This window comes from Lepisosteus oculatus, chromosome 17, assembly GCF_040954835.1.
Source record: "Lepisosteus oculatus isolate fLepOcu1 chromosome 17, fLepOcu1.hap2, whole genome shotgun sequence".
Classification (NCBI taxonomy): domain Eukaryota; kingdom Metazoa; phylum Chordata; class Actinopteri; order Semionotiformes; family Lepisosteidae; genus Lepisosteus; species Lepisosteus oculatus.
In genome coordinates, this window is record NC_090712.1 from 20,614,458 (window position 1) to 20,627,716 (window position 13,259).

At 34.8% G+C, this 13,259-nt stretch overlaps 1 protein-coding gene across 1 annotated transcript in view; it reads right to left on the reverse strand.

The window, feature by feature from the left end:
* eys (eyes shut homolog) overlaps positions 1-13,259 on the reverse strand; it is a 352,522-nt gene that overhangs the window by 192,511 nt on the left and 146,752 nt on the right. The window contains exons 28-30 of the mRNA XM_069179989.1: positions 12,284-12,455; positions 11,807-11,885; positions 2,178-2,377 (exon numbers count right to left, since the gene is read on the reverse strand). Of these exons, the coding sequence (XP_069036090.1) occupies positions 2,178-2,377; positions 11,807-11,885; positions 12,284-12,455 (451 nt within the window). The remainder of the gene's footprint in view (positions 1-2,177; positions 2,378-11,806; positions 11,886-12,283; positions 12,456-13,259) is intronic.

Consider the following 13,259-nt stretch of genomic DNA (forward strand, 5'->3'; position numbering starts at 1 on the left):
GAAACCTGCAAGCTTTGGGATTTAATGTAAATTGAATACAGGACCGTTGCAGTTTATTTCCTTCTGAGAGAGCAAGCCTTAAATTGGATTAATTAGACCCATTAATAAGAAAACTAGTTAATACTTTAATATGTATCTTTACATTAATTTAGTTCATATACATGAAAAACTGTTTTAGGGCTAAACAATACTAAAATCTTATATTATAAATATTTAATTAATGCTATTTTACAGTTGCTACTTTTCTACAATTTAGCAACTTTTAAGCACACAACAGTTTTGTAAGATATACAAAGTGTTCGAAGGAGTTTTGAGCTAAGAACTCTGCAACTAGTCACCATAGCAGGCTTATGCAGAGCTGCAAGTTTATATCTTATACAACCTCGACCACAAAAATCACAATTGGTTTTCTCATGTTTTTTAAAAGGTGAATTTCTATCTAATTCCTGACTTCTTATAATTGGCTTGAAATACCTTACTTCAGTTGCTTTTTGGAATGTGTTGTGCTGCTGTGTATGTTGAGCAGCAGAGCGGTGCAGTGGTCAACATGGCTGCCCTGCAGCCCTGGGGCCCTGGGCTCCAGACCTGGGGTGTGATCTGCAGGGAGCTTCTTTATTCTTCCCGTCTGTGCGTGATATTCCTCTGGATGCTCCAGTTTCCTCCCACAGTGCACAGACATGCTGGAAGGTTAATTGGCTTCTGGGAAAATTGCCCCCTTGTGTGAGTGTGTGCACATCTGTGTCTGTGTGTGTGTGCGCTGTGATGGACTGGAGTCCCTGCCTTACGTCCACTGCTTGCAGAGATAAGCTCCCACTCCCCCTGACCTTGGGCTGGATGAAACAGTGAGGAAATGGATAGATGGATATTATGCAGTCAATTCAGTATTTCAACTAAAAATAATTTAGGAATATGTATGGCGAGGTTGCTGTGTTTAATTACATAATACATGAATGCATGGCTTGAACAGGTCAAAAGTCTTATAAAGCACATATGCTCCCCTACTTCATCATTATATTTACCAAGTCCATCCTTTAACCGACTTTTGGAAAACATTATTACATCAATACAGATTGCATTGATAAAGAACTCAAGAACTCTTACGTTTCCTTAAACATGTATGATTTTTAGTAAAAGCAGTAAAATATTAATTGGATCATAAAACACCTCAGTGATCTTATTCTAGTCACACACATCATATTATGGGGATTGAATATGTGAGGTTACTGGATGAATACAAAATTAAATTAATTATGGAAATATAATTACTTCATTTTTTATATTTGTTATTTAAACAGTGCTATAACAAAATGATTTTATAATTTAATGCTTGGACATCTTTTACATAATACGTGCTGATAAGAAGACAGAATATATTTGTTAGAATCTACACTGCATATTTTAAGTTAATAATTTTTGTGTAATTATTGGATATATGGTTCAGTTTAGACGTGTCCCTCTTGAATTCAACATTTAGCCTTCTTTAAATAAAGTGAAATCTGATGTTTTGAGTTCACTGTTTGGTTTGTAAGATGGGAATGAAATCACATAGAAGCGTGCACAATGTATAGACCATTCATTATATTGGAACAAACATTGCATGTGTGGGAAATTACTACTTTTAATCCAAATCTATTAAAAGCAATGGGAAATGGAAAATGCTGAATAATTCTTCAATACTATTAATAAATACAGTATACATTTTTATCCAAAATAACTTATTGTTTCATTGAAATGTCTGTCCATTACTACTGAAATCAACATGGAATCTAATGTCTGGAAAAAGTATTAAATGCAGTACAAATCATGAGCGCTCACATAAATTATCCTTTGAACTTTGTAACATTTCTCAATTTTCTGCCCATGTTCCCCACATGTCCTCTGCTGATCTAATAACTGATGGCCTCCCTTTCCCATAATTTGTCATGAAGGGAGGGAATGAGTAACCACTAAATTTATAGCATTTATAGTTTTACACAGAGGACAGCGTGACAGGCATGGACAGAAATTACATCAATTCTGTGGTAACAATGTAAGTTTTAGATACTTGTTTCCATAACGTGACAGTTTGTAATTCGAAGAGGACAGACTGGGTGAATGACAAGTGAATTGTTAATGAACTATGATGGCTGTGCCCAAAACACTGGCGAAGTTTGTGTCCTGATCTGATGACAACTGACCTGCAGGTGAAATTGGCAGCAGGTCCATCCAGGCATGTTCCTCCATTGAAGCAGAGAGAGAACGTCTGTGGGGAATCCTGGCAGACGTCCATATCTATTTCACAGAGCTTTCCATAGTAACCGTCCAGGCAGAAACATGCATATTTGTTGACAAGATCAATGCAGGATGCTCCATTGAAGCAGGGATTGGAATCACACTCCTACAGAATAAAAAAAAAAAACACGCAAAACATATTAAATTCAGGAAAGGCAATGGTAATTAAAACAAATATGCTTAAACACAGACAAAATACTAAACTCTATTACTAACTTTCAGGATCTGCACCTTTTATGTTTTACAATGGTTGTTTATTTGTTCTTCTAAATTACTGTATATTAGACTTAACATTTATTTTCATCTTAAATTTTAAATGCTAATTGGATAAGCTTTTTGAGTTTGATGTTATAATCTGAGGAAATTAACCAACTGAACACATTCAAGCTCATACTACCTTTCCGAGAACTTCACTGCCTGTGAGACATGAGTAGTATAAAATGTGTGCTTGAGCAAAGAATGCAGGACAAAACATGGAAAATTACTATACATTAAAAGAACTGCATGTTGTTTATACAACCAGGACAGAGTATAAATAGAGGGAATAAAAGAAGAGCAGAAAGTATAGATTTTATTTCTGGCCATAACTATATGTCAAATTACAACTGAATTCGTTAATAAGCAGTTACTGTATTTGTAGCTCTTCATTATGTTTATTATCATCCCAGTGAGGGACCTTAAGAAATTCACTATCAGTAATAAGCAATTGAGGAGGAAATTGGCCTCTAATGAGTTCCTGAATACGAAATCATTCAAGAGGAATCAAATAACAAGTGACAACTTCAGTTTGCCAAAGATGTTTAAAATAGATTTAAGGTTGCATACAATTTTTCTGTGGAGAACTGAAATCTTTTTTTTTCTGGGTAAAGAAACAACACTCCGTGTCTTGTCAATTGTGTAAAAATGGTGTGGTGCATACCCTTCTTCCAGTGAAGAAAGAAATGAGATGCAAGGAAGGTTAGAGAGCTAGAACACGGCTGGATTTAACCACTTGGAAATTAAGTGTAAACCATCAGATTTCTTATGTCTTACTCTGTCCACTCTGACAAATGTCCAGGAAAACAAAACAAAACAAAACAAAACATTGATTTTTTTCTCCTGTCTTGAATGATGAGTTTCTCACGTTGTTGCCCTGCAAATGCTTGTAAGCCTTATCCTTTGTGTCTACTAGCTTGGGTAAAAATTGCAGACAAAAAAAACTACATAATTTTAATAGTTTTGTGAAGACAGAACCTGGAATGCTAAAGTTCGCATACTAAGAACATTTCTAAAAAATATTTTAAAATACTAAAAGCCATTGCAATTACTATATAAGCCTCTAGGCAGTGCTAGAGATTTTTCATTGTGTTTTTCACTGTAAATAGACCATAGATGACCTCTGGTTGCTATGACAACAAACCGGTTGCTAAGGTAAACAAATCTTGGCTGATTTCTTTTCTTCCCCAAGTCCCGTTACAGAGGCAGTGGTGTCTACTAGTACTCTGATTGGTCGGAAAATAATGAATGACAGCAATTTAAACCAATTAGACCCCTTTTATCAAATACGATCATCGAGGTCAGCCAAACAGATTAACTCTTTCAGTTTCCAATGACCCAGTGGTCAAGCAAGTATGTTACCTGTTTTTCAGTTGCCTATAACATTTAATTTTAGATATTTTGCTCAGTTTTTGATTTTGAGGTTGTATTTTGGTGTGTGAGATTTATGTCATTATTGGTTTATGATGACAGTACGTTTAAAGGGCTTTTTGTTTGTTGCACTTCTTGTTTTAGAGGGTATCGGAAATCAGTTGTAATTGTTAAAAATTAATCTGATTTATTACGATTAAGATTAATTTATGTTTTAGTGTGCTGAAGACGCCGGTGACTACATTTGGTTTGCTAAGCTTTCATTTAAGTTACAAATCAGGCTTCTACTGTATAAATGTGCAGAGATATTACAAAATTTTTGAGGGGACATTCTAGGCAGAAATTGACTGAGGTCTTTTTGGGATAACCAGGAACAATCCCAAAATTGCAGTATGTGGTTTGGGTGATTTGCACTTTAATAGAACAGAATGAATGTTCTAGAAAGGTTCAACAGTAGTCCAACAAAGTTCAGAATAGAACCAAACTGGAAACCAAACTGGAAGAAGATTAAAACGTATGACGTTTTGTCACAGGTTGGGCCCTTTTCTGGAATGAAATAAATGTAAAGGTCTGCTGGATTTAAATGTACTGCAGCAATCCTACAACTACATGAAAAAGAGATGAAAGATATTTTTAATTTCTCAACATGACATTACTAGTCGATCCACTCATAGACACTCAAACAGAATTATCAACAGTCAGGAAGCACCCATGGTCAAACCTACCAAAATAATGTTCATGCTATGCTGGCAGGATCTTTGACCAGAGTATGATCTCCAATGGCAATTAAAGACAAAGACATAGTAACCCGATTACAGTCACCAGACACCCAAACTAATGCCTACATTCTGATTCAGTCATTGCTCTAATCATCCAGAAAAGTGCTATATACAGTTAGTGTAAAGATTTATTTTTACTAGGAAAACAACACTATAGACATCGGCATATAGTGGTGTTTTCCAATACATCCTGTCTCTGCACCTAGTATTGTGACAGCAAAGCACATGTATAAGGCAGAAATCAAGAAAGGGAAAGTGAGGTCTGTGTAAGGGATTGACATTGTTTCCAGGGACAGCGTGTTATCATGTTGTTTCATTTTTTAGACAAAACTAAAGGTTGGCTTGTTGTTGTTAGTAATATCACTCCTTAGCATTATACTGAAGGCATTTATGATCTTGATCTTGCTACACACATTGTTAAAACAACAGCTGTGCCAGTGTAATAACTTAGTCTTTCAACACTGTATCATCTTTTTAAAAATGTCACTGCATTTCTATGCATCCATTTTCTGATCAGTTTGTGCAATACAGCATCACAAAGTAATCCAGAGCCTATCCTGGCAAACAACTGTTACTCTCCTTGCTGATTGCAGGTAGGATTCAGCCATTTCTGCTGGTGCAAATGCAGGATACACTGGGTGCTGGCCACTTAGGCTGAATTACCTTGACCCAAAGCCAATAAGATTTTCAAGCAATAAACTTACTCACAAATGACTGAATGATGTTCTAGCCAAAATATAATGCATAGTAACTTAATGTTTATGGTCAGATCTTGAATTTGCTTTCTGAAGTTTCAACATATTATATATTAGCAGGCTCAGAACTCCTATTTGACAAAATATTGTCTTGAATAGAGAAGCTGAGAAGCCTGCTGGGAAAGATAAACATTGATAGGAATCTAATTACAACAGTTCAGTTATAATGGGGAAATGAATGCATGGTGATATTGGGGATACCCTTGCTAGTTTAAAAGGATTCCAGAACATCCCTGCTTTAAATTGCCAGATACATTTTAACATTGAGTACAAAATATAAAATAATCTTATTTATCAGAATTTTAAAATAACCTGGCTTTCTTTTTTCAGTTTAGGTGATTTTCCATAACAAACAATGGCACAGTACCATGGAAAAAACCTCAAAAGCAGTGAAGAGAGGAAAGCTAGAAGAAAAGTCAGAACACTTTTATATCTGTTAAAAGTATAAAAGTGAAGGACGGGTGAGTGGTCCAAGTGAACCTACATTGTAGCAGAGTGAAAATGAGCAGAGAAGCATGGATATAAGAGCAAACAGGAGCACAAAAGAAAACACTGAAAACTCCTACTGGCGAGAGTGGGCAGCCGTGTAGAGGTCCCTTCCAGCTGTGCGCGGGAAGATTGAGACATCATCACTGTTTACGCAGGTGGAGTGATCAACATGGAAAGATCTTGGTGTTGATTTTGTTTGCCGTGCGCAGTAACCATGGCTGTGCCTGGTAAACGCAATGCAACGCAACTCTCTTATCCATTGTCTCACACTTTCAGAATAAGAAGAACATATCTGCCCTCTCCAGCTGTAAAAATATTCTTATGTGATTTGTACAATTACACTGTAAGTGATTTGTCACAATTGTGTAATGAAGGCCGTTGTTTGAATAATTAACTATTTTTCATGCAACTATTTAATCTGATTCACAAAAAGACAACACCAACCCTCTGTCCCAACTGTTTTGTTTAATTTCTGTTATAGTTCCTTCTTTCTCATTCTCATCTTTCTCAAGATGTGAACAGGAGATTCACAAAACTCCTTTTTAAACAAGCACCCTAAACTTTATACATTATAGACCAATTAATTAGCAGGCAAAACACAGCCTAATTGAATTATTCATCCCACAGAAAGTTGCAGGAAAGCTTCTTAGAAGCCAAATGTTTCTTCTCTGGGGTCTGTCTGTAGTTCTTGTCAAATCAATTACAGATTATCTAACAAGGATTGTAGAATACTGGCTTTTTTATTATTAATGCTGATATCTGGTGATTTTTTAATTGCACTCCTGGGCCTTTGGGTGGCATCTCACAGAGCCATATATTATAATGACATTTCTTCTGTAAATACAAGGTCTTTAACATTTACCAGTGCAAATGGATCAAAGATGACAAGATTACAATTTACTACATTCAAACAATGGTGAAAATAATATCCATTTGTTTAGACAAAATTACATTTTACAACAGCAATAAAATCATCTGCCCTCTTTTTACCCTAATTAAAAATCAACAGTGATTATGAACACATACTGTAAGTACAGTACACCTGAGGTGTCATGTTTGTAGAATAATGCCTCATACCTTGGTTAAGTGTGAAAATTATTAAGAAAAAAAGGTGAAGGACCCATGCCAAAAATCAATTGGAGTTTACAGTATTTTCTGTCCCACATTTTAATCAGTAATTCTTATATTCTTTTGAAATGCTGCTGATGCTTTTGTTCAGCCACTGAAAAATCAATACAATTGATAAAAACAAAACCAGCTCATAGCATTCTCTAACACACAAGGTCCTGCTTTATTTACCCTAATGTGCTTTCAAACACCTCTTCTAGTGATCAATACAGTGTTTCTATAGCCTATAGCAAGAAACAGATCCAGTTCTGGTCAACTGACACATTGGGCCTCTCAAGGGCAGGAGGGCATGTAAGCTGAACAGTGAATACTCCAGGCATTTGGAACAAAAGACTATCGGGTGTTTGCTTTAAGAAACACCATAAAAAATAAAATTATACTCTCCTGTATTTGAAACTCAGCACAGAAACCAGATAAAAACTGACAGGAAGCTGCTACTCTTTGCAATATAAAATCTTCCCCACAATAAAACAAAACCTTTGAATTGTGAATATATGACAATAATTCCATATATCTAAGAGTGGCAGCATAAAGTCATAGGGAAACATGACTTCGCCAGGGTCTGGCAGGGTGTGGATTCAAGTCCCTGCTGCAGACTCAGTTGTATCTTGAGATACTTTACTCCAGTTACTTCAGACCACTCAGCTGTATAAATGGGGGCTTTAACCAATGTTCCATGAAAGATGGGGGGTCCAATGCTCTCAGTCTGCTCAACAGGCCAGTAAGCAGGATGTCCCTGTCCTCTGGTATGGACTACCCTATCCCTTCAATAAACTTTTGTATTAACAAATAAAATACCAATGACAGAATATTACTTTTTGTTGCAAACAGCACCTGCAGTCAATTAGGACTAACATTTCCACTTTCAACAGCATAGCTAAATGAAATGGCAGTCCAGAATATATTCTGTTAAATTACAATTATAGTTATCCTGGATCAATCACTAATATCATTTGCAGTATATTGTGCACTAATTAAAACACTAATTAAAATAACCCATCCACCCATTTCTACCCACTTTGTGCAAGCAGCAGGCACAGCAGGCACAAGGTGGGATACACCCGGGACAGGATGCCAGTCCACAGACACAAACACAGACACATCTGGGATGTTTCTGGACTTGAGAAGGAAACTGGAGCACCCAGCTAAAACCCACGCAAACACATACAGGACATATGGAGAACATACAAAGGCACGCAGACAGCTCATCAGGGCAGGAATTGAACCCAGTGCTGGAGTGCAGTATCAGCTTTGATGCCCCTTAAATATAATAATATGATCTGAAATACAATCATTTGAATTTGTTTGAAAATAATATACATTTATCCTCACAGATTTTGTTTTATCTTATAGTTTTAAGTTACTTTTTTTTAGTTATCCTCCTTTCTATATGTGCAAAAGGAGGATAACTTTGTGTAACCCTCTGCTATACATTATTAACACAGTGCTTTCACTATAACTTTACCTCAGCAAAATACAATGCAAAACTGAAATAACCATCCTTCACCCCCAATGAAGCCCACTCAGCCATTTTGCTCTGTGGTACCCACCAGCTTTCACCTACATCTTGAAAACAGAGAAACACACAACATTTGAAATGCTGAGAGAATGACAATATAGTAATCCTATAGCTCAGTGTGAAACAAATTGGAACAGAGAATGGATAGGCGTGGTAGGGCGTATCCCTGCACGCAGATCAGTTGCCTCTTCACATATACGTCTTCAAGATCTAATTACAGCATTTTGTAAAGCTGGTCTTCAATCTAAGTATATTCATTCTATTCTGTCACTTGGAATTACAGTATATGCATATTTTCAATTAAGTGACATCAAGCTAACAGTGCTGAAGTAAAGGAAGATGTTGCTGTATCAAAAGGCATCAAATCAGGAAATGTTTAAAGCAAAAGAATGGCTGAGCATAAGTATGAAACAATTGAAATCATTCGATTTTATGAATCAAATGATAATTCCAATTAAACCTGCACAAGGGTGTGACAGATCAACTATAGATAAAATTTCACATTAACAGAATATGTTGGGTTGAAATAATGATTAAGATTTTCTTAAAATTGCATTTTTTTGTTATTGAGGAATTAAAGTGTTGAAAATAATCTTGGAAAACATAAAAAATGGTAAAATAACCGGAGCCTGACATTTTATCTAGTGTTATATGTGAATGTAATCTGAGGGCCTCATGAAACCAGGATGGTGACAATAGATGTAGTCAAGGAAGGAAAAACATTGACACAGAAAATAAAAAAAATGAAGCCTATAGTAGGAGCCATTGCATTCACTGCATACTGTGCCGTTTAAATCCACAATGATATCAGTGCCTGATATCATTAATTACAGTGCTGTAACCCTTGAGATAATGTGGCACTTTCTGATGGGTGGCCTGACAACTAATGACATTACATGTCAGTGTAACATTTCATGGTTGCACAAAAGTTACCAATTTATAATATCTCATTTGTCTATGGTTCCATAATTATATTCAACTATTTCTTTTCTTACATAATGTGTAACAAATGTTTTGTGATAGACAAATACCATTCATAGTACAGTTATAGTACCTCTTGCGATAAAAACAAATCCAGTCACAATATGTTGATTCACTTGGTTATTACCTTAGAATCCATAGCTACTGAGTGGTGGCCTGGATGCTAATATTGAACAAATTATTACTAAGAGGGAAAACAGGGCATGTGGTGATCAATTTTTGAAACATATATCTAAAACTGACAATAGTAGCCCAGCATTTAATAGCTTTTCTACATCTGCTTCCTATTGTGAATCTATATCTTCAGTCCCTTGGAAGACTAACTTTATTTCTTGGAAATAAAATCATGGCAGGAAAGTTAATCAGTTAATACACTATCAAATCCTTTAAACTACTGTCTTCACACTGAGTGTATAAAGAACAAAAAAAGCAATTAAATGTGAGAATCAAGCTCAAACTAATGAACTAGTGGAACTAATTGGGTCCCAATTATTCTGACAATTAGAGACTTATAATGAACTACTTAAAACACAAACATCAAAAGCAACAATTTGTAACATTTTTTTTTCCATTTGTAACCATAAAAGAATGGTTTTTTTCCCCTTCTGGTTTAAACAAAATTTATTTGAACAAAACCCCTAACAAAGTGAAGTATATACATTGGAATTCTTTTTCCAAAACACATCAAACCTTCACTTTCAAATTCATTTATTTAGAAAAAATATTCCAAGCAAAGGCATTCAGCTGTTTAATATTGTTATCAGATGCCAGATACTGTATATGTATCAGATGTATGTACCAGTCTTTTGGTGTGATATTAATAGAGTAGGTGTTGTTTGATTTCCTTTTAGCTGTGTAAAGACCTGTGTATTCTATTTCTTTTACACAATGGAATGAAAAGCAGTTTCACAAAAGATCTTACAGCTTTTGATCATTGAATATCAATGACAAAATATCAATGAGGGTTTGCTAATTAGTACTGATGAAGATGCTGCATTTTAAATGTGCACAGTCAAGTAACAAAAATATTTTTATCCACTTTGAGGTGGTCATTCCTCAGCTGATAAGCAGCTCTTATCAGCTGTCAATGCGATGTTGGCTGCTTGCCTTTTTAAATATTTTGTTTAAGAATCAGGACTACATGTTCAGTGTAGCCTTGAACAGGAACAGAAAAAAGGACACAAATACTTTAACTAACAGTTACCCTGTCTAAGTATACTGTATGCATTTGTGCCACCAAAGCGTGTCCGAAGACAATCTCATGCTTTTTTGTAAAAATTTTCATGGCTGGAAAGGCTTCAAATATTTTTATATAAAACTCCAATAATGGTCAATAAACATTAAGTATTTTTGTAATGCCACTTTACGCTGTAATTTAAAGCATTTAATAATAAACTGGTGAACAGTTGCACCGACCTCTTGGAGAGCAGAAAAATCAAGGATTTTGTAGTGCATTATTTCATATTAGTTCTAATTAGGACTGAAAGGTCAGGAAAAATTTAAAATGACATCTTGAAGTTACTGTAAAAAGAAAGATCGTTGTGCAGTGTCTATGCTAATACCCTCTAAGCCCTTCTTGTGAAGATAGGTTTTGATGTATGTGAAAGGAGGTGTCAAATGTATAAGTCATAGAGAAGTGATAATACAGTGCAAATCTCTAAAGCTGGAGTTCCGAATGACTTCTATACTAAAGAAAATCCACCTTTCACATTTCTAGGAGTTCCTTGTTTCTGAAGCAATTTTAATCTCCTCTACATTGTGTATTAAATAGTAAAAAATAAATGTTTATAAATACTGTGCAATGGACAATTCTGATTGACATATGCAGTAGCAAGAAAGGCCAATTATTGTATATATAATTAAACTTGTTTCATTTACTTTAAACAAGCAACCAGCAGGGACTTGCAGAGGGCACATTAATATAACATTATTCACTAGCTGCATAGGGACACTCCAGCAATAATTATGATGAATTTCAAAAATATTAAGCCAGTAACCAGCAATTTCAATGAAATTCAGAAGACATCTTCACAGCTGTAAATCTTGTTATTTTGTTTAAGAAACGTATACATACAGTAGATATTGACATGAATAATGAATTATTAAATATACTTTCAACAAAACACTTGCTAATTGAAGAATTTTCAACTTGTTCAAAGAAAACTGCAGCCTAATAGCAATTTAAACACATTTCAAAGAACCACTGCACATAAAATGTGAAACCTCATGATGATAATCCTTATAAAATAACAACTTACATTAATATTAATCTCACATCTTTCGCTGGTCCAGCCAGGTTCACAATGACACACATACTTGTTAATCTCATCAGTGCAACTGAAAATAAAAAAAGACAAAAAAAAATTAACTTTTAAACCTCAAACTAGACTGGGTGTTAGTAAATCAAAGTATACATTTCTAGTTTATTTCTATTTTATTTGGTTTTCTTTAATTATCACCTTAAGGATGCTTTTTCTGTTTTCTGCATCATTCATTTAATAGCTTAGGATCCACTGCTAACTATATTAAAGACTAATTAGTTCTAATTTATGGAAAACTACCTTATGGTAATAAGCATAATTGAAAGAGATTTTAGATCATCTGTCAATATATTACATTACTGCAAAATTGCAACATCTGTCATCCTTAACTGCACTAGTGAGAAGTTTAATTAAAATGATTTTATCAAGCTTCCTGAAATACTAAGAAATATATAAGCACAAAAGCAATCATACCTCCCATGAAGACAAGGGTTTGATGCACATTCATCAATGTTTGTTTCACAATTTGATCCCATAAAGCCTCTGGCACACAAACACTGATAACGATTGACATCATCAATACATCTTCCACTGTTCAGGCATGGATCTGAGGCACATTCATTGACATCTACTTCACACCATTTACCTTAAATAAAGAGAAATGTAAACATAAAAGTAAAAAAATACATTTTACATTAGGTTTGTTACCCCTAAATATGATAATACTGAATTGTAAATATCATGCAATTGGTTCTAAATTCATCAAACACTATGACTCCATATAATAAAAGAAAACTGATGACTGTGAAGATATTGTACAGTACATGAAATACTGTACCAAAACCCCTTTAATCCCCATCTGTTGTACCAAAGGCTTGATCTGGAATCTGCAAAAATGTACAATATTGGTTAAGTTAAGAAATACAGAAGCTTGAGAGCTAGTTTACAGAATATATGAAAAGCTATATGAATCTTGCGTTAGAAAAATAAATTTCTTGTACAGTAAATCTGAGCAATGCAGTACACTCTAAAGAGGTAGACTTTTACTTTGAACAAAAATGACACAGGTAGATGCCTGAGAATTAACACAGAATGACAACAATAATTTAGCAACATTTACCTCAGGAAAAAAAACAACTATTAGGAATCCCAGTCAAATGAATACTCATGGTAACAGCAGATGTGGTTAGCTTGAGACAGACTTCCATTACTTTCTTCAGCCAGTTTAATCACCACCTTTCACCACTATTGGCAAACAGCTGAACTGATTACTATCCCACACATTGCCTTGACATACCCTCAAATTAAAGTGATCCTGACAAAGGGGAAGTAAATCATATGAATTTCTTTAAAACATATTACATACTGTATGAGGTTTATGGAAAAAAAAAATATTAACTCCACCAATAACTCAAGATTCCTGTAAAATTACAAATTATGGATACACATT